Source organism: Lithobates pipiens, unplaced genomic scaffold (assembly GCF_037356315.1).
Source record: "Lithobates pipiens isolate NorthernLeopardFrog02 unplaced genomic scaffold, aLitPip1_a1.2 Scaffold_18, whole genome shotgun sequence".
NCBI classification, from domain to species: Eukaryota; Metazoa; Chordata; class Amphibia; order Anura; family Ranidae; genus Lithobates; species Lithobates pipiens.
In genome coordinates, this window is record NW_027507758.1 from 354,609,438 (window position 1) to 354,637,123 (window position 27,686).

General features: G+C 41.0%; 1 protein-coding gene across 1 annotated transcript in view; it reads right to left on the reverse strand.

The window, feature by feature from the left end:
* Positions 1 to 5,279: 5,279 nt before the first annotated feature.
* The window catches only part of LOC143986719 (IgGFc-binding protein-like), a 132,211-nt gene continuing 109,804 nt past the window's right edge, over positions 5,280 to 27,686 (reverse strand). Inside the window, exons 33-36 of the mRNA XM_077485124.1 lie at positions 25,347 to 25,431; positions 24,844 to 24,873; positions 6,557 to 6,623; positions 5,280 to 5,777 (exon numbers count right to left, since the gene is read on the reverse strand). Coding sequence (XP_077341250.1) covers positions 6,586 to 6,623; positions 24,844 to 24,873; positions 25,347 to 25,431 — 153 coding nt within the window. The 3' untranslated portion in view covers positions 5,280 to 5,777; positions 6,557 to 6,585. The remainder of the gene's footprint in view (positions 5,778 to 6,556; positions 6,624 to 24,843; positions 24,874 to 25,346; positions 25,432 to 27,686) is intronic.

Genomic DNA, 27,686 nt, shown 5'->3' on the forward strand with positions numbered 1-27,686 from the left:
CTAGCCACCACTAGATTGGAGCCTCCCGGGAGTTCGTAACTGTTGGTAGTAAATACACTGGTTATACCCGTTTATTAATTATATTTACGTAGTACATTGTGTACTATATCTTTTCATGTCTAGTAACTCAAATGTTTAGCCTCAATATGCTTTGTCATTGTACCGCACAGTATTTGTTGTTACCTTTCTGTACCAGTTTGCTATGACATGTATGTGATTACTTTATCTTTGAAAAATAAAAAAATTTTTTGTGGAAAAATAATGATTTCATCAAAGACAAGAATAGGTAATATATTTAAAAAAAATTTTTATTGCTTTGTCTCCACTGATCTGCCTTCCCTTTGGTTAGTATTCATTTTTGTCAGGCACCCTGGCTAGATTGTTTTATACAATAATATTTTACATTTTTTTATATATATTTGTGTTTTTTTCACAGATATTTAATGCACTTGCCCCTGATGAGTGGATAAAAAGCACAAAACGCCTATGGATTATTCGATGCACCTCATCTTCATTGGATGGTTTAACCAGTTTTATATATACAGATTTTATCTTTATACTGTTTCTGAGGTGGTCCGTGTCATCTAGGATGACTGTTTACCCAATAATGTATTATCTTGATGCAGCGGTCATATATTTGTTATACAATGTATCATTTATTGTTGTTGCCATTTTTTACATACAATGTTTGTTACATGTTGTCCTTATGGACACAAACCTATCAGTGCATTTTTTTCTGATGTTATGTAATCATTATTTAGCAATAAACGTTTTTTTTATATTGGCTGCACTTCTGTTGCCGCATATACCTCATATAAAGTCCCTTTTTATTTCCTTTTTGTTTTTACTGAATCAGGGATGGCGACATATTCACATACGTTTCATATAAAGTCCCACTAAGTCGTCCCCCGCCCACCTTTTTCATATGGTTATAGAAGTTGATAATAACTGTACTCCAAGACAGAGGTTTAATTACTACTGAATTATGAACTCTGTGTAGCTTCATAATGAGCCCGGAATGCTTTATTTGATGCATCAGTTTGAGATAAGTAAAGTAAATACAAGTTCAGCAGTAAGTGTTTTTTTTATCTCAGTAGTAAGTGGCAAAGAATTATAAGGCAAGTCTGTGCACAAATTGTATCCATGTGGCTCAGTCTTTTTGAACAGAAATCAGTATACTGATCGACTTCTGTTCAACTGCTCTTATTTTTCTGTGTGATTTTCATTGCAGACAATAGATATCAGCACTGATCCGTTTATTCTTATGTTGACAAATTCTCCCCATTGTCATAATATAATGACACAGTAGTGAGGATTTTCTTATTTATTGTGAATCTGTGGATGGAAGAATTGGCTCTTTTTTTTCTGCATTTAATACACTGTGTAAACAAAATAAAATTAATCTGTGACCAGCCTTGTATGTTAGCAAACCCTTCTATTTGAGTGAATTGAAAGAGAAAAGGCTTTTAAAAGGACAACATGACTTATAAAGGATGAACAACAATGGTCTATACTGTAGAAGTGAAGATAGCTTCAAAAGGTGCCCAGGAGGGCACAACCATGCACCTCTTGTGGCACTGCCCCAACATTCAAGAATTTTGGAATGATATCTTTCCTTGGATTTGGAAAACCAATATAATTCTCTCCCCTCCACTGTTTCTTCCACGCTACCCCCTCCTCCCTTAAGTCGTACAAAAATAGCGTTATGCCACATTTTTTGAATGCGTTAAAAAGCCTCATACCCACATTTTTGAAGTGGTCCCAGTGTCCAACACTGCAGTACTGGAATCGGGAGGTGGAGGGCGTCATGGAAGCAGAGAGATGGGTTCTTACTGCTAAGCCTATACAGGAACAATTTCACAATATTGGGGGGGATTTAGTATTCACTTGAAATAGACAACATAGAACAAAATCAACCCGAGCAGCAGGTGACCTAAATCCCGTTAAATTGGGTGTTTTTTTCAGGTACTGCTCTCCCCACTTAGTTTGCAACACCCCTTTGGGTGAACACGACTCCTTGTGAATCAGCAACATCTACAGGCTGATACTAGGCTGCTTCGACTGCATTTAAATATTTTGATCCTTGTATACCCAGTTGACCATTCCACAATATGTACAGTATATGTGTTTTTTTTTTTTTTTGCTTCTTTATGTTATTCTTTCTAGAACATCTCTTTCAATTTTGAGGTCAATGATTATTAATATTCTGACAAGTATTGGTTATGGAGATTTACCCCTGCAGTCCTCTTGTAGCTACATTAATGTTGTATTCTGTTTACATGTATGTATCTGAGGTCTCTTGGACCTATTGCTTCGACCAGACCTCACTTTATTGTACCTTTTTTATGTCTGTATTCCTTTTTTTCTTTTTCTTTTATTGGTATGTATTTGCAAAATTGCTAATAAGAGATTATACAAAAAAAAATTTGTCTCAAAAGTAATCAAACATATTTAAACTTGCCACTATTCAACATGTGTGTATTACTATGCATTGTTGAAAGATCTTGCTTTAATGTCCACATGTGGCATATATGCATAACTGTCTGGGGGATCTTTTTGAGCTCTGTGTTTGCTGACTGTGCGTTCAAATTACATCTAACCTATCAAATACAGCTATCGGTAACCAATAACAAATTGCACTCCTGGGCAATAGTTATCTTAGAAATGGATAATCTAGTTTGGATAAATGCTTTACCCACTTGCCGACTGACTCATGCCGAAATTTACGGCAGCAAAGTGGTTTGATCCCATGAATCGCCGTATGGGTACATCTATACCCTTTAAGAGCGATAGCAGGTGCGCACTGCCAGAGGCGCGCACGTGAGTCCACTGCACGACAGGGAAACCAATGCACACGGACGGCGGGCGCGATCGCCGCAGGCTATCCGCTATCGCATGCATGAGAGCAGGAACAGGGATTTGGTTGTGTAAACACACAAATCCCTGTTCGGTCAGGGGAGAGGAGACATATTGTTTGTTCCTTCTAAGTAGGAACAACGATATGTCTCCTCCCTTAGTCAGTCCTATCCCCCCACAGTTAGAAACACTAACTAGGGATTAATCCCTTAATCGCCCCCTAGTGTTACCCTCTGCTAGTGACATTTACACAGTAAACAGTACATTTTTATAGCACTGATCACTGTTTAGATGTCAATGGTCCCAAAAATGTGTCAAAAGTGTCCGATCTGTCCTCCGCAATGTTGCAGTACCGCTAAAAATTGCAGATCACCGCCATTACTAGTAAAAAAAAAAAAAAAAAAGCCAGAAAAATGTCATAAATCTTTCCCATAGTTTGGAGACGCTATAGCTTTTGCGCAAACTAATCAATATACGCTTATTGCGATTTTTTTTTTTACCAAAAATATGTATGTAGAAGAACATTTTGGAGATATTTATTATAGCAAAAAGTTAAAAATATATTTTTTTCTTTTCAAAAATTTTCACTTTTTTTTGTTTATAGCGCAAAAAAATTAAAACCACAGAGGTGATGAAATACCACCAAAAGAAAGCTCTATTTGAGGGGAAAAAAAAGAACATCAGTTTTGTTTCGGTACAACATCGTATGACTGCGCAATTGTCAGTTAAATTGATGCAGCACTGTATTTTGCACAAAATGGCCTGTCATTAAGCAGCCAAATCTTCCGGTCTGTAAGTGGTTAAAATAGGCATAATATCTTGCTCATTTATGAATAATCACTCTTTTTCTATATGTACAAGAAAGGGGCATATTGTTAATTTATTCACATGATCCATGGCTTCTTAGGAAAAAAAGGAGAACCTTCATGTGCCATTTGGATACCTATATCATTTCCAAACCCATATGGGCAATATACAGGCCTCCACTGGCATAGTGATTTTTTTGCTAGTGATAAGGCTATGGACTAATAAATATATATATTTAAGGGTTAGTTGTCAAAATTGTTATAATGTTGTGATAGTGTTGCTGTTATATTTTGAGATGTTTTTATGTTTTACATGCATAGTATTATTATTATAGTATTATATTACTATATTATTATAGTATTATAAATAAAATAAATTGAATAATCTTGTTCTTTACATACACTATATTATCAAAAGTATTGGGGTACCTGCCTTTATACACACATGAACTTTAATGTCATCCCAGTCCTAGTCTGTAGGGTTCAATATTGAGTTGGCCCACCCTTTGCAGCTATACTAGCTTCAACTCTTCTGGGAAGGCTGTACACAAGGTTTAGGAGTGTGTCTATGGGAATGTTTGACTATTCTCCCGGAAGCACATTTGTGAGGTCAGGCACTGACTTGGATGGGAAGGTCTGGCTGGCAGTCTCTGCTCTAATTCATCTTAAAGGTGTTCTATCGGGTTGAGGTAAGGACTCTGTGCAGGCCAGTCAAGTTCCTTCACCCCAAGCTTGCTCATCCCTCTTTACGGACCTTGCTTTGTGCACTGGTGCACAGTCATGTTGGAACAGGAAGGGACCATCCCCAAGCTGTTGCCACATAGTTGGGAGAATGACATTGTCCAAAATGTCTTGCAATGCTGACGCCTTAAGAGTTCCCTTCACAGGAACTAAGGGGCCAAGCCCAACCCCTGAAGAAGAGAAAAACACACCATAATCCCCCTTCCACAAAATGATGTGGATGAGAGAGTTTGTGGTGGAGGAACCTGACTGGCCTGCACAGAGTCCTGACCTCAACCCAGTAGAACACCTTTGGGATGAATTAGAGTGGAGACTGCGAGCTAGGCCTCCTCATCCACATCAGTGACTGACCTCACAAATGCGCTTCTGGAAGATTGGTCAAACATTCCCATAGACACACCCCTAATTCTTGTGGTCAGGCTTGCCAGAAGAGTTGAAGCTGTTATAGCTGCAAAGAGTGGGCCAACTCAATATTAAACCCTACGGACTAAGACTGGGATGCCATTAAAGTTCATGTGTGTATAAAGGCAGGCATCCCAATACTTTTGGTAATATAGTGTACATGTGTATGTATTACTTCATTGATAATAATAAAAAAAAAAATTCAACTTGTCATTTTTAATCGTATTATAAATACCTGATAATTTTTATGCATTATTTTCCATCCCATTGATAAGATATACATTTTTGCACTGACATGTTAAATAAAAAAAGGAACAATTTTTTTACCCAGATCTGTATACATTTTTGAAAAATCAACAAAAATCTAATTAAAAACAAAAGAAAATTATGTTTAAGAAAATAGTTTGTAATAAACTCACAAAGTTGTGTAGTGTAAATTAAAACCCACCTAATGCAATCAAAGCAACAACAACATTTGTACATAGAGATTTAATTCATTTATTATTTAGAATTCTAGTTGTGATAACTGTATTGTTTGTGACATTATCTGTTTTTAGACAAAAGTACTAATTATTACACCATTTTTTTTTCTAAACGTTCCTAATTTTTAAATAGGTGGTGCACAATTATCCTGTCACTAAAACAGTAAAATATATTTAAAACATGTAAAATGCATTACATCTTTTACAGTTCCTAATATGAATTCTAATTTTCAAGAAATTGATGAAAAATATTATACACATATCAAATAAAATATTATAAAACAAAAAAAGTTCCTCTATTGAATTGTGATAGATATCTTTGGAGCATATCAGGTTTTTCTGGACAAGAAATGGGGCTATATTTTCAGGCTCTTAGCTGCATCTTGAAATCCAATCCATTTTGATGTCACCAGCAGCCATTGAAAGTGAACCAGATACAATATAAATTATAAATTCTTAAAAACATTCAGGAACAAAACAGCCCGGTATTCTGAGAAAAGAAAAAAAAATATTTTGTACAATATTTTATTTAAATATTATTTTGAATATATAAAGAATTATTAAAGTGACTACATTTATTTACATTCATTTTTTTTATAACAAACATGATATACTTATCTGCTTTATGCATTTGAATTGCATAAAAGTAGCCCCGAACAGCCTCTTCTTGGGTCCCCTGCTGGTGCTCCTCGCTCCTCTGCCTATGATTTTGATTACACTCACAGACTTGTTCCAGAGCCACGCTGCCTGCGTCCTTAGACACAAACAGCACATCTTTGACCCACCCCTCGCTCCCTTGTCACTAAATTTGACTGACAGCAACAGGAAGCAATGGCTCCCACTGCCTAATCAAAGTCTGTGAGACCAGAAAATGAGGGGAGAGTGCTGCTGCAGATATGCAGATGGACACTGCACTGGATCAAGTGATGGCTCAAGTAAGTATAATGGTTGGTTAGGGGAGATACAGCTGTATAAAACGTGTTTAGCTTAATGCATTACATGCATTACGGTATAAATGTTTAGGCTTTTAAGAGTTTGAAGTGATAAGTCAACTTTTTTTTTTTTCTTGTAAAGGTGAACCAACACTTAAAACCATCGCCGTAAAATTTTAAAACATAGTTATAGCTAAGAATAGAAGAGTTTTTGGACAATAATTATGATGTGCCACATTCATCTCTAAAAAAATTATTACATTAATTATAATTTAATAAAAACATTACAATATTACATAAATCACAAACATGTACTGAAAAAGTAATGTTATCTTACCTTGCTGGGTACTGAAAATCCAATAGCTATTATAGCTTTCCTAGTGATGGAAATCCATTGACAAATCCTTTGGGAAATCAATGATATATTATAATTAAAATTGTATTTTGATGAGATCATTGAACTAAACCATTATATACTTCACTAATAAACTAGTTTATTTTATCTACAGTACATATATAAGCACCACTGTACGCCTCTTACCTGACCGGTGCTTATCTATCAAATAAGAACATATAATACAATATAACAGCATCACTGGATGTGAGCTAGCACTCCGTGAGTGGCCCCATCCTAGTTTGGGAAAGGAATAACTCAGGGAAGATGTGACTGTGGCAGTGTATCAACCAATCAGCTAACCGTGGCAGGATCAGCTAACCATTTTGACCAAACCTGATAATACTTCTTAGCCCTTGTACACACGGTCGGATAATCTGTCGGATTGCGTCTTATCGGAACGTGTCGTCGGATAATCCGACTGTGTGTGGTATGCATCAGACTGATTCTGTCCGAATTTCCGTCCGACCCAATTTTCCAACATGTTGGAAATATTTCCCGACCAACTGGGCCGGACGGACCTAATCCGATCATGTGTAGAGCATTTTCATCGGACCAAGTGCCACGCATGCTCAGATCAAATTCCTACATCAAAGCTATTGGCTACTAGCCTGAACGTAGTCCCATCGTAACGAAATTATGTCATCACGTTCTGAAAGATCTGATTTTTCGCCAACTTGGCCCGACCGTGTGTATGCAACAGTTTCGGACAAGATCCGACGGACAAAATCCGACAGGCAAAATCCGACGGATTTGGTTGTGGAAATCTCCGACCGTGTTTACAGGGGCTTAGGACATCCCCTGTTCAAATAGGTATCCCTATAGAGTGGGAGACTATTATTTATTAAGCTTTTCCAGAAGGGGATAGAAGGGAGACCGGCCTCTTCCAATGCAGCAAAACAGCTTTCCTGGCATTGAAAAGAAGGAGACCAACAAGTGTTTTCTGCAACAGTAAGAATCAGGTTTTCTATTACACCCAATATACAGATCTCCATAGAGAGGGGTATTTTAGTTAATGATGCCATATTGATAACAGACAACACCTCTTACTAAAACCTAGTGATAACCAGGCAGGACCAGAAAATGTGGGCAAAATCACCCTGGGAGTGGTCAAATCTCCAACACTCTGAAAGATGAGAATGCATCATAACATCAATCTGGAGGGTGTAAAATAAGTCCTATGGACAATTTAAATGGTATCAGTTTGTCCTGTGAAGAGACCAAAGTATGGAGATCCAAGATGTCATCCCAGTCATCATCATCCAGGTGTGGGATGTCCTGCTGCCACTTAGCTCTAAGACTAGATAGGGTGGGAAGAGACGTCGTAATCAGATGGGCATATAGATATGACGCAGTTTTTTTCATACAGTCTGTGGGAAGCACTCGTTCAAGGGTGGATTGAGCCACTGTAAGGGACCCATGTGGAATTGACTGAGAAAGGCATGGGAGAACTGCAGATATCAAAATGAATAAGGCAGGGGAACATTGAAATCAGAGAACAATTGAGACAGGGATTTTAGAGAGCCAAATGAGGAAATGTGTGAGATTAGCTTCATGGTATGTTTGGCTCATACGCCCTGTTCAGGTAGCATATAAAAATGGGGCATGGATGGGTTTAGCCATAGCGGAGAATTAGGCTAGTGGGTACCCTCCGTCAGGTGTTCATACCCGAGTCCCACTGTCCAGGCTCTAATGGTAGTAAGCATTGATGGAGTAAGCATGTAAAGGGCCTTCAGGCCTCTGAACAATAGGAGCTGTAGTGCTTCAAGGGAAGAAACCACCGCCGCCTCCAACATGGCAGAAGTATTGGAATGGTCGGAGGAAAACCACCCAGCTGCTGTCACCAGCTGTGTAGCAAGGAAATATTGAGGACTATCGGGGAAAGCCAGGCCCCCTTGATTAGTAGGGTGCATCAAGGTGGTCAGTTTTTATTTCTGGAAACTAGCCCCCCAGAGAAAAGAGGAAAAAACTTGATTGAGCCAATTAAAAAATGACTTTGGGATCCAAAAGGGACAATGGCAAATTAAGTACCGTATATACTCGAGTATAGGCCGACCCGAGTATAAGCCGAGGCCCCCAATTTACCCCCAAAAAACTGGGAAACCTATTGACTCGTGTATAAGCCGAGGGTGAGATATGCCTGTCCATCCCTGTGTGTGTGTCCATCCATCCATCCATCCCTGTGTGTGTGTCCATCCATCCATCCATCCCTGTGTGTGTGTGTGTCCATCCATCCATCCATCCCTGTGTGTGTGTGTGTGTCCATCCATCCATCCATCCCTGTGTGTGTGTCCGTCCATCCATCCATCCATCCATCCCTGTGTGTGTGTCCATCCATGTGTGTGTGTGTGTGTGTCCATCCATGTGTGTGTGTGTGTGTGTGTGTGTGTGTGTGTGTGTGTGTGTGTGTGTGTGTGTGTGTGTGTGTGTGTGTGTGTGAGGCCTTGTGTGTCCAGCCTACCTGTGTCCCCAGCCTCCGTCCGGTCCCGAGCCTCCGTCCGGTCCCGTCCCGTCCCGAGCCGAGCCTCCGTCCGGTCCGGTCCCGTCCCGTCCCGAGACTCCGTCCGGTCCCGTCCCGTCCCGAGCCGAGCCGAGCCTCCGTCCGGTCCCGTCCCAGGATCACCGCTCTTCGTCGGCGCCCATTTTCCTGTTCAAATGCCGCGCCTCCCTGTCTGTGGTAGGCGGAACACAATTTCCCAGCAGTCTGTGTTCCGCCTATCACGGCCATCCTTTCATCCTCGTCCGTAGTACGAGGATGAGCGGATGTCCGTGATAGGCGGAACACAGGCTGCTGGGAAATTCAGTGTTCCGCCTATCACAGGCGAAGGCGGAGCCGGAGGCGCGGCTTTTGAATTAGAATAGAATGGCCGCTGTCTGTCTGCTCGACACGCTGATCGAGCGGGCAGACAGCGATGACTCGAGTATAAGCCGAGGGGGGCACTTTCAGCCTCAAAAAAGAGGCTGAAAATCTCGGCTTATACTCGAGTATATACGGTAAGTGAATTTAGGTAGGATTTAATTTTAATTAGAATGATTCTGCCCAAAAGTGACAAACGGCAGTGTCTCCCATGCCTTTAGCCTCCGATTGGTCTCTTACATTACTAGGGTAGATTGAGAGACAAGTAGTCTGAGGCCCTGTGGGAAACCTGCAGACCCAAGTATTTTAATTGTTTTACCCACTGGAGTGACATGTCTGGTGGGGCCATGTCTCGAGCTCCAGGGTCTATAGGGAATAGTAGGGACTTAGGAGGCCAGTTAATTTTGAGGCCTGTGACCGTGGAGTAGGAATTCAAGAGTTGCAATGCACCCTAGAGGGGGAGGGACCCGCATCATGAAGGAACAATAGCAAGTCATCCACAAATAGGGCGACCCTCTCCTCCATGAATAAACCAAAAGACAATGGCAAACCCCACGTTTAGACCAAAATTAAAAAATGTGTGAATAATATCTAAGCTGCTCCCCTCAAAGTGCAAAACTTGCCTTTGTGAGATGTGGGTTGTAAGCAGGGCCGGACTGGGACAAAAAACAGGCCCGGGCAATTTAGACTGAGCAGCCAATTTTCAGCAATCACCCGTTCGCGAGGGCGGTTGATGACGGGATAATCACGGAGTCGGTCCTCCGCACTGTAATGTGACACTGTGATATAAAGGGGACAGCACTGTAAAGGAAACTGTAATGATTACAGTCCCCCTTTACAGTGCAGTTCCCTTTTCATCACAGTGCCCCTACCAATCACAGCCCCCCATCACAGTGCCCCTACCAATCACAGACCCCCATCACAGTGCCTCTACCAATCAAAGCCCCCCATCACAGTGTCCCTTGCAGTCATGCCCCTCTCTGCCTCCCCTTGACAGTCCTTCCTTTGGCAGGGCAGAGGCAGGATTTAGCCTGTGTGTCCTCTACAGGCTCTCCCACCCCTCCAATGATGTCATCCTATCAGCAGAGTAGGGCGCGGGAGGAGCTGTAGATCTGGAACCTATTAACAAATGGGTGATTACCCACTTGTTGATGTGAAAATACTCCCGCTCTCTGTGCAGATCTCCAGCTCCTCCCGCCCCCTACTCTGCTGATAGGATGATATTGTTGGAAGGGTGGGAGAGCCAGTAGAGGACACACAGGCATATCTGCATATTACCCCCCTCTCTCAAGCACTCTGTAGATCAGATCTATGTAAGTAGATCCCTCTCTCAAATAATGATGGGGTTGGCTTTAAATGCTGTGATCATCCTTTTTCATCTATAATATTTTAGGTTTTCCTATTTTTCTTTTTTCCCTCTTTCTGGGTTTTTATTCTTCGTGTTCTTTAATTTTTATCCTTTATTTATTTTTATTTTATTTCTTTTTTTTTTCCTTTTCTTTTTATTATTATTTATATTTATGTTTATTTTTTATTATTTTTATTTTATTTTTATATTTATTAATATTTTTATTTTTTCACACTTTTATTTTTTTCTTACTTAGGTCATTTTCTTTACTTTTTTTTTAACCCTTTCATGACTAAGCCTATTTTTGGAATTTGGTGTTTACAAGTTAAAATCCATATTTTTTGCTAGAAAATTACTTGGAACCCCCAAACATTATATATATTTTTTTAGCAGAGGCTCTAGAGAATAAAACGGCGATTGTTGCAATATTTTATGTCACACGGTATTTGCGCAGTGGTGTTTTAAACGCAACTTTTTGGGAAAAGGGACACTTTCATGAATAAAAAAAAAAAAAACAGTAAAATTAGCCCAATTTTTTTGCGTAATGTTACGCCGAGTAAATAGATACCAAACATGTCACACTTTATAATTGCGCGCACTTGTAGATTGACAACAAAGTACGGTACCTAAAAATCTCAATAGGCGACGCTTTAAAATTTTTTTACGGTTACCAGGTTAGCGTTACAGAGGAGGTCTACTGCTAGAATTATTGCTCTCGCTCTGACGATCGCGGCGATACCTCACATGTGTGATTTGAACACCGTTTACATACGCGGGCGCGACTTCCGTATGCGTTTTCTTTGCTTCGCGAGCTCGCGGGGACGGCGGGCGCTTTGACATTTTTTTTTTTTTTTTTTTATTTATTTTATTTATTTTAAAACGACTAAATTGTTTTAAAAAAAAAAAAAAATTGATCACTTTTATTGCTGTCACAAGGAATGTAAACATCCCTTGTGACAGTAATAGGTGGTGACAGGTACTCTTTATGGAGGGATCGGGGGTCTAAAAGACCCCCCACCCCTCCTTTACACTTCAATGTATTCAGATCGCCGAAAACGGCGATTCTGAATACCGGATATTTTTTTAAAACCGGCGCCATTGGCAGCCGAGTAAACGGGAAGTGACGTCATGACGTCGCTTCCGTGTTTACGATGAGGAGACTGGAACGAAGCCGATTACGGCTTTGTTCCAGTTCCTCCGCAGCAGCCGGAGGCGTCGGACAGGGAATCGGTGCTCCCGATCGAGCGGGAGCACCGGTAACAGCGGCGAGAGGCGGCGGGAGGGGGGGACGTCCCCTCCCGCTCCTCCGGCATAACAGCCGAGCGGCTTTTAGCCGCATCGGTTGTTATGCCTGGATAGCCAATCGCCCGCTGCAAAAAACGGTACCGGGATGATGCCTGCAGGTGCGGGCATCATCCCGGTATACCCCCCGGAAGCCGAGTACGCAGATCTGCGTACGCTCGGCGGGAAGGGGTTAAAGTTAATTTTCCAACATTTTTTCAGTTTCACCTTATCCTCTTAATTTGTCTATTTTTCCCACTCATTTCTTCCTTTTTTACTATTCTCATTTCTCTTCTTTTTTATTTTTCACTCGTATTTTTCTCTTATTTTCCTGTCCTCTGTCTCTTTTTTTTCTCTCTGTTTTTTTTATATATCCCCCCTTTTTTTCTATCTGTTCTTCTTCCCACCTTCCCCTCTTCTTCCCCCTTTCTTATCTCCTTTTTGCCGTCATTTATCTTTATTTATTTACACTTTCCTCCTGTGTCCTCCATTACTCCCCGGACTGCCTTTTCTCATTTACCTGTTTTCCTTCCTTGCGTCTCCTTTCCTTGTATACACTCTGAATTGGCTTGACTTCTCACGTTTACGTCCATTCAAAGTGAAGAATAAAGTAATCTGCCTGGCGTCATCCGGTTTCATTTCATCATCGGCACCTGCCCTGGCAGCGTCCCGTTGCCTAGCGATCGTCAGCCGCAGCCTTACGTGCGCGTACAGCAAATGCCCAGTATGCCCTATGGCCAGTCCGGGCCTGGTTGTAAGTGATAAGGGAGCGCTGAATATAATAAACCTTACATGATAACAATAAAGTGCTCTAGTGCTTAATAAACCTTAACTAATTTAGGACCGCCGTATGTAAAAATACATCGGCAAAATGGCCCGGACAGGCACAAGCACGTGCCCGTACGTGCCTGCCTTCCAGCGGGTGGGGAGTCCGATCGGACCCCCTTCCGCTGGCTGCGGCAGTCCTTTTCGCTTCAGGAGCGATCCAGGATGAGGGGATGGCCGTTGGTTTCTGGCCATCCCCTCACGATCGCTCCTGGCGAATGAGAAGCTTCCCCTGCCTGTGTAGTGTAAACACAGGCAGGAGGAAGTGATGTCACTCTCCTCGGGGCGGTCTTTTTGACCGGACGGCAAGTAGAGAAGACATCCTAGTAAGTGCACCAACACTACACTGACATGTAGGTACACATAGGCACACTTTCACCCCCAGTCACCCCCTGATCACCCCCCCGATCACCCCCCCCACCCTCACAGTCACAGTGTCACTGATTGCAGTGATCATTTATTTACTGATCACTGCATTTAGTGTCAGTTGTAACTGTAAAAAGTGTCAGGGCCGTTAGTGTTAGGTCCAGGGTAGCCCCCTACCCCCCAATAAAGATTTAACCCCCCGATTGCCCCCCAGGTAACCCTTTCACCCCATTTTGCCAGCGTCACTAAGCGATCGTTTTTCTGATCGCTGCATTAGTGTCACTGGTGCCGCTAGGTAGCTAGTTATTTTTTAGATTCACCGCCAGGTTTTTATAGCGTTAGGTATCCCCATATACTACCTAATAAAGGTTTTAACCCCCTGATTACCCCTACCATTAACCCTTTCACCAGCGATCACCGAATAATATTCAATGGGCTCAACATGCCGCTCAGCAATTTCCTTGGGGTGTCTACTTTCCAAAATTGAGTCATTTGGGGGGGGGTTGTACTGCCCTGCTATTTTTGCACCTCAAGAAATGAGATAGGCAGTCATAAATTAAAAGCTGTGTAAATTCCAGAAAATGTACTCTAGTTTGTAGACGCTATAACTTTTGTGCAAATCAATAAATATACGCTTATTGACTTTTTTTTTACTAAAGACATGTGGCTGAACACATTTTGGCCTAAATGTATGACTAACATTGAGTTTATTCGATTTTTCTTATAACAAAAAGTAGAAAAATTCTTTTTTTTTCAAAATTTTCAGTCTTTTTCCATTTATATCGTAAAAAACAAAAATCGCAGAGGCAATCAAATACCATCAAAAGAAAGCTCTATTTGTGGGAAGAAAAGGACGCAAATTTAGTTTGGGTACAACATTGCATGACAGCACAATTACCAGTTAAAGCAGTGCAGTGTGAAATTGCAAAAAGACCTCCTTAGGCTGACAATTGGTCCGCTTAAGTGGTTAAATGATAACAATAAAGTGCTCTAGTGCTTAATAAACCTTAAATGATAACAATAAAGTGCTCTAATGCTTAATAGTACCACAGGTATCTTACTAGTCAATACATGCTGCAATATACAGTACATTGAATACATAAAATCAATCAACTCAAACAGTGAACATATATATATATATATATATATATATATATATATATATATATATAAAAAATGTCCATGTACATAAAAAAATTGTGATTAATTAGAAGTATTGTTTCAATCCACGTTTGCTCAAGAAAAAATATAGAGAGAACCAGACCATGGCATAATATCGTTTTATTTTGTGTGTTGTGAAAAGGCTAATATATGCTAGTACATATTGGGTGCATTGTCCTATTTGTCCACAAGATAGCGATAATGCAGTAAATTCAATCCGAGCCATTCACAGACTTTCCGACCAAATAAAAACATAATTTGTTAGGTGACTGGGAAGCTTCCTGATGACATCATTACAACGAAACGTACGTCGAGGCGCATTCCGGTCACATCGTTTGGTCCGAACTTTTGGTTCCCGAGATCCAGGGGGTGGAACGCACGCTAATTCAAGCAGTGGAAGCGGCACAGCTAGGGGTTCCAACTCACCCAGTCTGATACGTTTGTTCCCTCTAGTGCTGAGGCATTGGCACTTTTAAGGTAAGAGGCCATTTGGCTATTTTAGTTTTTTATGTTATTTTAAATAAAATGATATTATGCCATGGTCTGGTTCTCTCTATATTTTTTCTTGAGCAAACGTGGATTTAAACAATACTTCTGGTAAAACTAAGCAGAGTTTCCCCATTAAGGTTGGCAGTTCCTTAAACCTGCTAAAGCTTTACTTGACCTTCCTTTTAAATAAACGGGACAAGGTGAGTTGGTGAGTAGGCTACTTACCATAATTCATGGGGTGTCATGTTTGTGCATTGCTCCTAAGCGGTGACGGGACACAGGATTTATCCCTACTTCAGTTTCGCTATTTTTTATGTACATGGACATTTTTTTATATATATGTTCACTGTTTGAGTTGATTGATTTTATGTATTCAATGTATATTGCAGCATGTATTGACTAGTAAGATACCTGCAGTACTATTAAGCACTCAAGCACTTTATTGTTATCATTTAAGGTTTATTAAGCACTAGAGCACTTTATTGTTATCATTTAAGACCCTCTCCTCCAACCTGCCAATACGAAGCCCTTTAATTGCAGAAGAGGTGCGAAGTGCCTCTGCCACCGGTTTAATCGCAATGTCAAAAAGGGCCATAGAAAGAGGACAGCCCTGGTGGGCACCCCTGTATAACTGAAAGGGGACCGAAAACCCCCCACCCAACCTAACCGAGGCCATGGAGGAGCTATAAAGGACTTGAAGCCATTTAATAAAGAGTAATAGGAACCCCATGCATCTAAGTACCTCCCACAAATGGCCACTCAATGGTATCGGAGGCCTTTTTTAATGACTAGGGAGACCACAACCCTAGATCCTACATTTAAATGTTGGGTGTGGAGGTTGGTAAACAACTAGCGAAGGTTAACCATCTCGCGCCCGCCCTATAGCCGAATGACGGCCGTAGAGCAGGCGCGTTCGTCCGGGAGGCCGTCCCTGGACGTCCTAATGTTTACTTCTGCAATGCGCGCCGCCGCGGGCGCGCATAGCGGAAGTTCTGTGTTCGCTGTGTCCCCCGGGGACAGGCAAACACAGATCGCTGTAAATGGCCAAACACAGCGGCCGTTTACAGCGTGATCGGCGTATCCAATGGGAGATGATCTCATATGTAAACATATGAGATCATCTCTCAGCGCCGCTCTCCCTCCTCACACAGACAGTGTGAGAGGGGAGAGATGAATGGCTGCAGCGGCAAAAAAAAAAGTGCCATCCTCCCCCAGCAGTGCCATCCTCCCCCAGCAGTGCCATCCTCCCCCAGCAGTGCCATCTGCCCCAGTGCCATCCACCCCAGTGCTACCTGCCCCCAGTGCCATCCATCCCAGTGCTACCTGCCCCCAGTGCTACCTGCCCCCCAGTGCCACCTGCCCCCAGTGCCATTTGTCCCCAGTGCCATCTGTCATCAGTGCCACATATAAGTGCCATCTGTCATCAGTGCCACGTGTCATCAGTGCCACATTGTGCCATCTGTCATCAGTGCCACATATTAGTGCCATCTGTCATCAGTGCCACGTATCAGTGCCATTTGTCATCAGTGCCACCTGTCAGTGTCACATGCCATCTGTTGTCAGTGTCACGTGTCATCAATGCCACTTATCAGTGCCATCTGTCATCAGTGTCACGCGTCATCGGTGCCATGTATTAGTGCCATCTGTCATCGGTAGCACGTATTAGTGTCACATATTAGTGCCACGTGTCTTCAGTGCCATGTATTAGTGCCACGTGTCTTCAGTGCCACGTATTAGTGCCACGTGTCATCAGTGCCACGTATAAGTGCCATATGTCATCAGTGCCACATGTCATCAGTGCCACATATTAGTGCCATCTGTCATCAGTGCCACATATTAGTGCCATCTGTCATCAGTGCCACGTGTCATCAGTGCCACGTATAAGTGTCATCATTGCCACGTATCAGTGCCATCTGTCATCAGTGTCACGTGTCATTGTCCTGGTGCTTCAAAAGTGTAATAAATATTCAACAAGTTAGATGTGTAATTTATGTTCCTAGAACACATGATGGCGTTACCTGCATGTTGGGCCTCTCTATGTGGCCAGGCTGTGAAAAAGTACCACACATGTGGTATTGTAATACTCAGGAGGAGTAGCAGAATTTTTTTGGGGGTGTCATTTGTGGTATACACATGCCACGTGAGAGAAATAACCTATTACAATGACAATTTTGTGGAGAAAAAAAAATGAAAAATCTTAATTTTGCAAAGAATTGTGGGAAAAAAATGACAACATCAAAAAGCTCACTATGCCTCTTACTAAATACCTTGGAATGTCTACTTTCCAAAAAGGGTCATTTGGGGGGTATTTGTACTTTCCTGACTTGTTCGGGTCACAAGAAGCGAGATAGGCCACCAGTACATCAGATGTGATCAATTTTGTACGATTCGCACCACAGCTTGTAGACTCTCTAACTTTCACAAAGACCAAATAATATCCACTAATTTGGGTTATTTTTACCAAAGATATGTAGCAGTATAAATTGCGGCCAAAATTTATGAAGAAAAATTAATAATTAGCATAATTCTGTCACAGAAACAAAGAAATATGCGTTTTTTTTTCCAAATTTTCTGTCTTTTTTCATTTATAGCGCAAAAAATAAAAACCCCAGAGGTGATCAAATACCACCAAAAGAAAGCTCTATTTGTGGGAAAAAAAGGACAAAAAATTCATTTGGGTACAGTGTTGCATGACTGAGTAATTGTCATTCAAAGTGTGAGAGCACCGAAAGCTGAAAATTGGTCTGGGCAGGAAGGGTGTTTAAGTGCCCAGTAAGCAAGTGGTTAATATCAGCTGCTTTGTGGGCCAAAAAAACAGCTTGGTCTGGGTCTATGATTGTTGGGAGCATCGCCTACAACCTTAAAGTTAAGAGTTTAGTTAGAATTTTTAAATCATTGTTGAGCAAGGCAATTGGTTTGTGGGAGGCACATGCACTGGAGTCTTTAGGTGGTTTATGAATTAGGATGATATGGACATGGCAAAGAGGGAGGGAGGACACTCTCAGCTAAGCAATGAGTAAATATATCAGCTAGGATAGGTGCCAGAAAAACACAATGGGTCTGACAGAAGTCAATTGGGAGTCCATCTGGTCCCGGTGCCTTTCCTGCAGGGAGCGACCGTACAGCAACAGCTATGTTGTCTGGGTTGATAGGATGCACCAGCGCATAACATTCATCATCTGAGAGCCACCTGATCAAGAAGAGGAGCTAGCAAGTGAGGGGTGAATAGTGGGCTAATAGTGCTAGTAAACGACCAATCTCATCACCTTGTTCAAAGAAGGATTGCCTAGTTCTGTACTGTTCTAGATGGGTGAGCTCTGCTAAGTGCATGTGCAACTCTATCTGAGTGGCCTGCAAATGTATACAATTGTCATAATCTGGGTTATCATTATAGACCTCCCTCTTATAAACCACCAATTGTTGTAGAGACTGAGTGGTCAGTGGTCACCTTTAGATCTTTATGGAAAACAGAAATAGAGGATATATATTGTCCTCTAGTGAAAGCCTTGAATGCACCTGATGTGGTTTCTGAAGAGTTGGATATTCCACTGATATCCCAGTATTCAGAGAGTTTGGGGGCACAGAGTCCACAATCTCCAGGTGAGAGACCCAGTGGGGCCAGGTGCAACAGGGACGCATTCTGAGAGGATAAGTTTCGCAGGAGAAGCTCCTGGTCTGATAGAGTACTAGGTAGGTATGTGGCCTCCTTAACATTCATTAACAGGGAGGGATTAGCAAATGCCAAGTCTATATGTGAAGATGTTTTGTGGGTGGAGTAAAAGCAAGAATAGCGGGTTGTTGGGTGTTTCCACCTCAGCAAGGCCTGCCACCTGGGCCATTGTTCTAAGATCCTCAGAGGTATGTTTTGGTACTACTGGTCTATCCAGATCAGATGATAGAATGGCATTAAAGTCACCCATGATAAGCAATTTAGCAGGGCAGTAGGGGGAAATCCTCTCCAGAACAAGGCCAAGAACCTCCGGGGAGAATGGTGGAGGAATATATATTGTAACTATGACATATCTTAGGCCCCAGAGCAAGAGTACCACCATTACTAATTTGCCCTGGGGGTCTGAATTAATTGGCTCGACAACACAAGAAAGAGACTTATTGATGAGAACTGAGATCCCCGGCAAAGGTGGAGTATGATGCGAGGTACATCCTTTGAACCCAGGGTTTAAGTGACTGCAGCTTGCTGCCCATGAGATGTGTTTCCTGAAACAACAATAAATGGGGGTTGTGAAGTTTCAAGTACTGGAAAAGTAAGGCACGTTTAAATTTAGAGTTGAGGCCACGACCATTCCAAGAAATGATTTTACAGACATATGGGGGATGTGGCGCCATAAGGTTAATAGATAAAGTTTGTGTCTGTACAGTGGCAATCGGCTGGATGCAGGAGCAGCAAATCAAATGATAACCAACGCCATAAATAGAAGTACATGAATAGTAGTAGAACACAATAAAACAATGAAAACAGAAACAAAACCCCTGCACCATGATGCAATCCCTGCCGAAGTCAGGTCCCTCCAAAAAAAAAAAAAAAAAGATCAAAACAAAAAGGTAACAGAGGGTATACCCAAAAACTTGAACCATAAACTGGCAATAGCCAAAAACCTTTTGTTCAGTGAATGGGGAAGCAGGAAAGTGGTACCAAAAAAAGTGCCCACTTGTGGTAGCCGAATTCCTATCCTGGAATCCAGAGGAAATACCACATCCATGGTGGGAGAGTCAGGCTCAGAGCCCAACCAAGAAAGGCATTAGATAGGTGCCAGTAGATTGAGAAAATAACAGGGGTGTCTTGTAACTAGTGGATGCAGGAGGTCCTGGAACACAGCCCCAAATACCAAAGAAAAAACACGGAATATATGGAAAAAAGTATTAGTCTAGAAAAAACAAGGTAATCTCTGCAACAAGTTGTGATAGCTAGCATGCTGGTATGCTTGCTGTGATCTAATGTTGGATCATCCAAGGGCTTGATGGTGGAGGCGATTAACAAGAGTCCAACCATTCAGACGCATCTTCAGAGGTGTCAAAGAAGCGGACGCCTAGTAAGCTAAAGCTGGCTGAACCTACAGTTATTTTCACAAAGGTGTTTACTGACTTCAGTGTAGGATCTTTGATTTTGCTGCACCTCTGGATAGTAGTCGGGGAAGAACAGGAGTTTGGAATTTTTCAAACTTGATGTCTCCTTTAGTGTGAGCCTCAGCTAGGAAGAGGTTAAGTAGTCGTAGAAGGAAAGGGCATGGAGGCGCTCCTGGCTTTGTCAAGGCAGGGGGAACCCTATGACCCTGCCCAACCACAAATGTAGATGTCAGATCTTGTAAGTCAAATACTTTAAGGAACAGTTGTTCCGCAAATTTGGTTGGTTTGGTTTTTCTGGGAGCCCCGGAATACGAATATTGTTTCTGCATAGCCTATTTTCAGGGTCAATAGCTTTTTCTTGTGGAGTCTTAACCTGTAGTTGCAGTGCATGCAATTCCCTGGAATCAGCGTGTACGGTGTCCTCCAGCCCTGAGATCCGACCCTCCACCTCTGATACTCTGGAATGGAATTTTTCCATGTTGTTCCTAATGAGGCTGATATCTGTGGCCATAAATTGCATCTTGGCTGTAAGGGTATCTGTAGAAGCCGTGATAGATGCCATAAGGTCGGCTGTGGATGGACAAGCCACCACTCCATCCCCCGCAGCGGTCTCTGTGCCAGCCGACATTGTACTGGCAGGTAACCTCGTGGGCAAGATGTCCACTGATGAGGGAGGAGTGTTGGGCTGAGAACGAGTGGAGCGGGATTTCAGCGGGACCATAGAAGCTGTTTAAGGAAGCCGCTGACTCCCCAGAGAGAAAGCTCTGTACACAGTCACAGGGAGCAGATTATAATAGCGAAGGAAGGACTGTTGGATCATAGACAGGAACAGAGCTCCAGAATCACATGACCGAACAGGCTTACATCCTGGCCATGTCCTCTAGGATCATGTTTTCTAAAGTACTGCATGCAGTACTTTTGGTGGGATGCATTTGGCTTTCAGCCCATTCATAATTCAGCCAATTCAAATGAATGGGCTGAAAGGCACTAAACTCAAGTCGCAAAGGAATAGAAAAAATGAACACAAGCACGTTCCTGTTGGAAGCCATATGAAGAATTAAAGGTTGCCTAGACAGCTGAGATGGGTATTGGTAATCTGGAATGGGGAAGTAGATTCCAGTAGATAGTGAATCTTAGACCATGTACGAGCCAGTTTTAACCATTCAAGCAGTGGTGGCCATGCTCCCGGACACTTTCAGGACACAGAACATATGGATTCCTATGACGGGAGGAGATGGTAATTTTTGAAGCACCTGATTAGAGCCAAAGGCTCAAATAGGCTTCAAAATAGGTTGGGCTCAGGGCGCAGAGAGTGTGCCCTGATCCCACCCAATTGTGTGACGATAGAAAATTAATTTTTGCTGTTTTTACACTAACCTTCCACCCCACCAATCATGAGGCAGAACATCAGACATCAGTTTCCTAATTGGCCAAAGTGCCAGGTCAGTGGCAGGTTGGCGTCCTAAACGATGTGGGGGTCACCATTCTTTTATAAGCGATGCTGGCAGGGGGGTCCACACCCCAGATGACGACTCTGTAGTCTAAATGCGTTGGGTGGACTCCTCTGCAGACATCGCTATCCCTATATTCATGTACATGCCATTTTTGATACCATCAAAATGTGAGTTTTTTTATTCCTAATTATTAAAATTTCTTTGTGACAATATTACGCTATGTCAGGCTTTTGTTTCTATGATTCTATGTATGAGACTACTATCCCATCTCTCATTGGACAATAACAAATTTTTCGCCTATTTGATGTGGTGGTGCAAGTTGAGTCCAAGGAATATCCACACCCATTGGGAGATTCCATATATAAAGCCTACAAGACTTGGAAGGCATACGCCTGACTAAGTCCAAGTCCTCTGGTAAGCCTCCCCATTCTCACGGTGGTGGCGGTGTTGCATGTAAGAAGAGTGTGCAGTGTCTTTGAAATTATTTTTTGGGAAAGTTGACCTTTCTACAAATTCACCATTGGACTTCACAGTTTTGGGACTCATTTAGCACAAGCACTTTTTTCTGAATATTATTTGGATCATTTTCCAGTTATATTTTTTCACTTATATTTATAATTCAAATGTCTATTTTGATTATTTAAATGTGGTTTTGGGTGTTCATGTTTATTTAACACTAGGAATATGGTTATTTAATTCCAAGGATTTATATGGTGATACGTATAATCTTACACGTTGTCTTTATCATAGCGCTACACATTTATTTTCCTTTAGTTATTCACGCTTTCTGTCTAGAAGCTGTGTTGGTGGCTCGATAAAGTTTATCGCCACAGCGCAGTATATATTAAACCACTATCTACTCCAAAGTGCCAAGTCACCCTATTGGATGCCTTGTGCTTAGGAAGAGGAGCCGAGGAGACACACACTGGAGCAGGGGTCACCGCCGATATGGTGAACTGAGAGGAGCTGCTGCCTGCTGCCTGAGGTAAGTGTCAGGCGGTCCGTCTGTCAGAGCCGCACATGCGGGGGTGTTGGAGGTGTTGTTCCAATAAACATGAGGACAAGGTGTTTTGAAGGCTACCCCAAAACACCCTCCCCATGTTGAGGGCAAGTGGCCTGGTACAGTTCAGGAGGGGGGGCGCTCTCTCCCCCCCCTCTTTTCCTGCAGCCTGCCAGGTTGCCTGCCCAGATAAGGGTCTGGCATGGATTTTTGGGGGGACCCCACTTCATTTTTTTTTTAATTTTGGTTGCGGGGTTCCCCTTAAAATCCATACCAGACCTGAATGGTCTGGTATAGATTTTGAGGGGGACCCCCATGCAATTTAAAAAAAAATGGGTTCCCTTTAATATTCATACCAAACCTGAAGGGCCTGGTATGGAATTTGGGGGGACCCCCATGCAATTTTTTTATTTTGGTTCAGGGTTCCCCTTAATTTTCATATCAGACCTGAGGGTCATTTTGCTCTCAGACTGTTCTAAACAAGGGAAACATGTGCCACTTTACAGGCATACTATAGATACCCCCCAGGTACAAAATTGAAAGGAATATTTCACTTTTATTGTTGCATTGTAAGCATTATTAAAATCACTGCTCCCAAAAAAGTCTGTTTTTAAAAAACAATTTGCATCGATACATGTCCCCTAGTGCAGGACCCAGGTCCCCAAACACTTTTTATGACAATACCATGCATATAAGCCTTTAAAATTAGCACTTCTGATTTCTTCCATAGACTTTTAAAGGGTGTTTCGCGGCTTTTGAATTTACCGCGAACACCCCAAATTGTACGCTATTCCGCAAACAGGCAAACACCCGTTCGACTCAAACATCGGGCTCATCCCTACAAGGAAATTACTAATATAGATATACCTGAGGAACCATGGACATATCTATTTCATGGGGTAGATATTCTGACAAAAGAATACAGAAACTCAATGATTGTACATATGAAGAAAGCTGTAAAAATCTTGAGACTGTAAAATGGATGGAAGTTGAGAGCCCAAAAAATTAGAGAGTGGTTTGAGAAAATAGAAGAGATATATAACATGGAATACCTGAGACATAGCCACAAGGATACTAAAGAGGGATTCATTAAGAGATGGGAAAAGTGGAAAAAGTTTAAATTAACAAAGAAATCTAGTGAGATTAAGATTACTTAGAGAAGAGGAGAAAGAAGGGTCTAAGACTGGGGGGGGAAGGGTAGATAAAGGTTAGGAAATAACATTTGTTAATGCATCTCACTATTGAGTAGGGAAAATGTTTTTACTTCTTTGTGTATGATAAATTTTGATGAATTAAAGAATTAAAAAAAAATAACTCTAAAGAAAATTGAATAAGAAAATTGTATAATGTATGGCCAGCCTTACAGTTCCCATACATGGATCGAAAATCTGTCTGGTCCCTGTTAAACTGGCTATTGCCTTGCCATAGATGGGTCTTTTTTTTGTTTCAGTCAGTGGGTATGAATCAAGGAACCACCACCAGCTGCCTACAGTAAACATGCCAGTGCCAGGGACCCAAAGAACTGATTCAGGTTAGAATGGCACTGGACCCCTGGACAGATGAGTGTCCTTTTATTATAAGTCAGCAGCTACAGCGTTTTATTTATTTTTTTCAAACAGAGCAAATAACTGCTTTAAATGTGGTAGCTGTATTCGTTTTTCTTTTTTTTTTTGCTTTGCTTCCTTTCACCTGTTGACAGTACCCAGTAGCAACATTCTGTCCTTGAGTGATGGTGCTCACTCCGTATATCATATCTGTGAAGAAGCAGCATTTTCAACCGAGGTTATAAAGTGTGTTGGGGTTATAGAATGAGTTCTTCTCTGACTTTGTAACATAGGGGAGGTGGTTTGTAGCACACAGAGAGCAATGCTAACTGATATAATTATATTATATTTAATACATGAAAAGTGATCAAATTGAAGTTTTTAGGGTTTAAATCAAATTAACTTTTTCATAGGCAAAATCCCGATTTCATATTTCTGGACAGTAGCAGATACAAATTATGCTTTAACCTAATCTGCATGACCTCAGTTCAGTTTGGGTAAATGTCTCAGAAAAGCAAGGTGGAATAGTTTCTTTATTATTTTTTCTTTTTTGCTAATATACAGTAAGAGAGAATTTGGAGGAACAGCAAATATGGGTTTCCTCCCACAATCAAACAACATGGAAAAAAATTTTTTATTTGAAAGGAAAACAGGATTTTTTGAAAGGGATATAAGATTGTAAGCTCTTTGGTGGACAAGGATAAGTGTGACTTCTATTTACTCTTTAAGGTTCCTAATAATATGTCAATACTATACAAATAGGGAAAACAAACAACAACAGAAATAACTCAGAATGCTTTTTAAGATAGTCAGGTGTATTTACCTTTTTGCTTTAATGTTGTGTTGGTGGTATCTAAAAAGATACAATTAATAAAAAAGTAAGTCATTAACAAAACAGTTTCTATATCAATGACACTCACAATTTAGGCCTCGCTCACACCGGTGCAGAGAGCCATACAGTGTAAAGAAGTGTCCAGTAATGATAGGAGTTTTGCATACAGCCACCTGTACAGGTTACAAACACATTGCGGCTGTACCCGTGTCAATGCACAGCTGAACTTTATTATGCATTCAGGGAAATATAAGCGGCCCTAGATGCAAACTATCTGGATTCAGGACTGCTTATCAGTTCCCTTATGCATGCAAACACTCAGATGTGTTGTACACATGCAGCTACAGTCTGTCATTGATTTGTACAGGCAGCTCTATGCAAGCACTTGTCACTACCTGTCACTTCCCAGTCTGCATAGATACAAGCCTTCTTGTAAACTTGAAACTTCAAAGCAAAACCAATGAAAAGTTATGAATAACAAGTGTATGACTTACCAACACAATATCCTGGAACAAGAGAGATATCATCAATGGCAACATCGCTGCGGTAATCCTCACCTCTAACACCTTCAATGAAAACCTGTTAAAAACAAACCATCCATTTAAATGCTTAAGTTGATATGAAAAATACAATAGCCCACCATCAGAATACATTTCAGTGTAGTAAAGTTGTTAGAACAGTTGGGGTTAAAATAATATACATTCACATATATATATATATATATATATATATATATATATATATATATATATATAATATAGGCCTTTACATCATGTATATTTTTCATGAATGCTTTGAGCAGAACCAAAGCCATCTTGTAAAATGGAGTTTCTTTTTAGAGGTTAATTTAAGTTTACTGTCCTTTCCCCCAGTTTATATATCTCTTGGCTTTGACACTTATAGATAAGGGGAGATATCTACAGTCTGTGTATGGAAAAAAATCGTATTTCAAATGAGTCTGCAACACTAAATAGTATTTCCAGGATTAAGACACAGAAACCAGAGGGCTTATTCACAATTCCTATCGTATTGTATTTTAAATAATGTTTTCTTTTATAATATGGTTATAAGTATATCTGTATTAGTTATTCATATATAAACCCATTGAATATGTATATCTATATATATATATATATATATATATATATATATATATACTATTATGATAAAGGTTGCAAACATGGTATCCTAATTAATGGGAATGTTCATGAATAACTATTACGCTTATCGTTAGAGTAATGACTTCACGTTCATGACATTTACGACCACAGTTAATGATGTGGGGTAACTTTCTTATACCCATATATTTAAAGAGGCGACGAGATGGCTAGAGGAAATCGACACATGTTGGACAGTTTTAGACAATTAATGGTGTTTTGCTAAGCCAAGGTCAGAAGTTCATCAAAATTACATTAGAAGTAATTTCTGATACAACACTGCCCCTAAGAGGCTGAAATTGGTAATTATTCAAAATGGTGTTGATTATGGTTGGCATGGAAACATATAAATAACATTGCCATATGACATCATGAACTACATAGTATGAGACATACACACCCACTTTTGGGGTGAGATAAAAGGTGTTACTCATAGCAAAGAGGGATCGGAGGTCTGATGGGAAAAGGAGCGATGGGAAGTCTAGAGAAAGATCTCTAGGGAGCTGTCAATACCTCACTGAAAGACAGAGAAATGTAGGGGTGTTGGAAGAGGTCCCTATTATATTTATTAATCAAAACCACATAGGAACCATACTCACAATATAAGTGCACAAAACTGGTATCTAACACATAATAGATCATTCCCAAAGAGTTCTTATGAAACTTGTCGATGTAATACAGACAATTAGCAATGCTATTCCTTTTAAAACTGCTGTATGAATGTAAAGGAAATTTGTAAATTCTGTATATAATTGTATTCAGTTTTGTATGTTTGCCTATGTATTGCACTCTGCACTCACTGTGCTCAGGGCACTAATAATGTTATCATCACATTTTTGCATTCTTTCGAATCCTGATTAGAATTAGCCTGCCTATGTTACGCATTTTGTTATCATAAAAGTACAGCTGTAATATTAATGTGCCGATTAATTAATTGTCGAACAAACAGAACAGTTATTTTGGAAAGATGCTGAGTTTATCTTTTGTGTCTGTTCCCTACTGCAGTAGTTATAACTTTGGAACCACTGATCAATATGATAGAAGTTGCCTATCTATAAAATTTCCAGAACAATAAATTAGTTTGTCTCATGAATGGCAGTGTCAGTTTCACCCATTTACCATCACCAGCGGAGTGGCTTCCCCAGAGGTATTTCCTCAGAGAGAATCCCTCTGAGGAAGCCTCACCCGTGGCATAATGTGTGGCAGTGCCTTTGATGCCAAATGGTTTTGGGAGTATCTATACCAAGTGTGGGTGAAAAGGAAGGCTACCATCCATAAGACAAACTAATTCATACAGCAGTTTTGAAGGGGAATAGCATAGTAAATTGACTGTACTTCATCCACAAGTTGTAGCCTCTATAAGGACTCTTTGGGAGTGATCTATTATGTGTGAGATACCTGTGGTGCACCAGTTTTGTAAACTTACATTGTGAGTACAGTGCCTATGGTTTTAATTAACAAATATATGTTATTTTACCTTAAGCAATATGATGGCTTTTATATGATTTTTGTGAGATCCCTGGTGAAAAGAGTGGAGGAGAGTGACCTTGGTGTGTTCTAAAAGAGACCAATCCCTTGAGTAGATCCATTTGGTTGTTTCCCTCAAGGGAACAAGCACACATGACCTATTGATTTATGGTGGTGGTAATCTGGCACAGAATGAAGCACAGAAGAAAT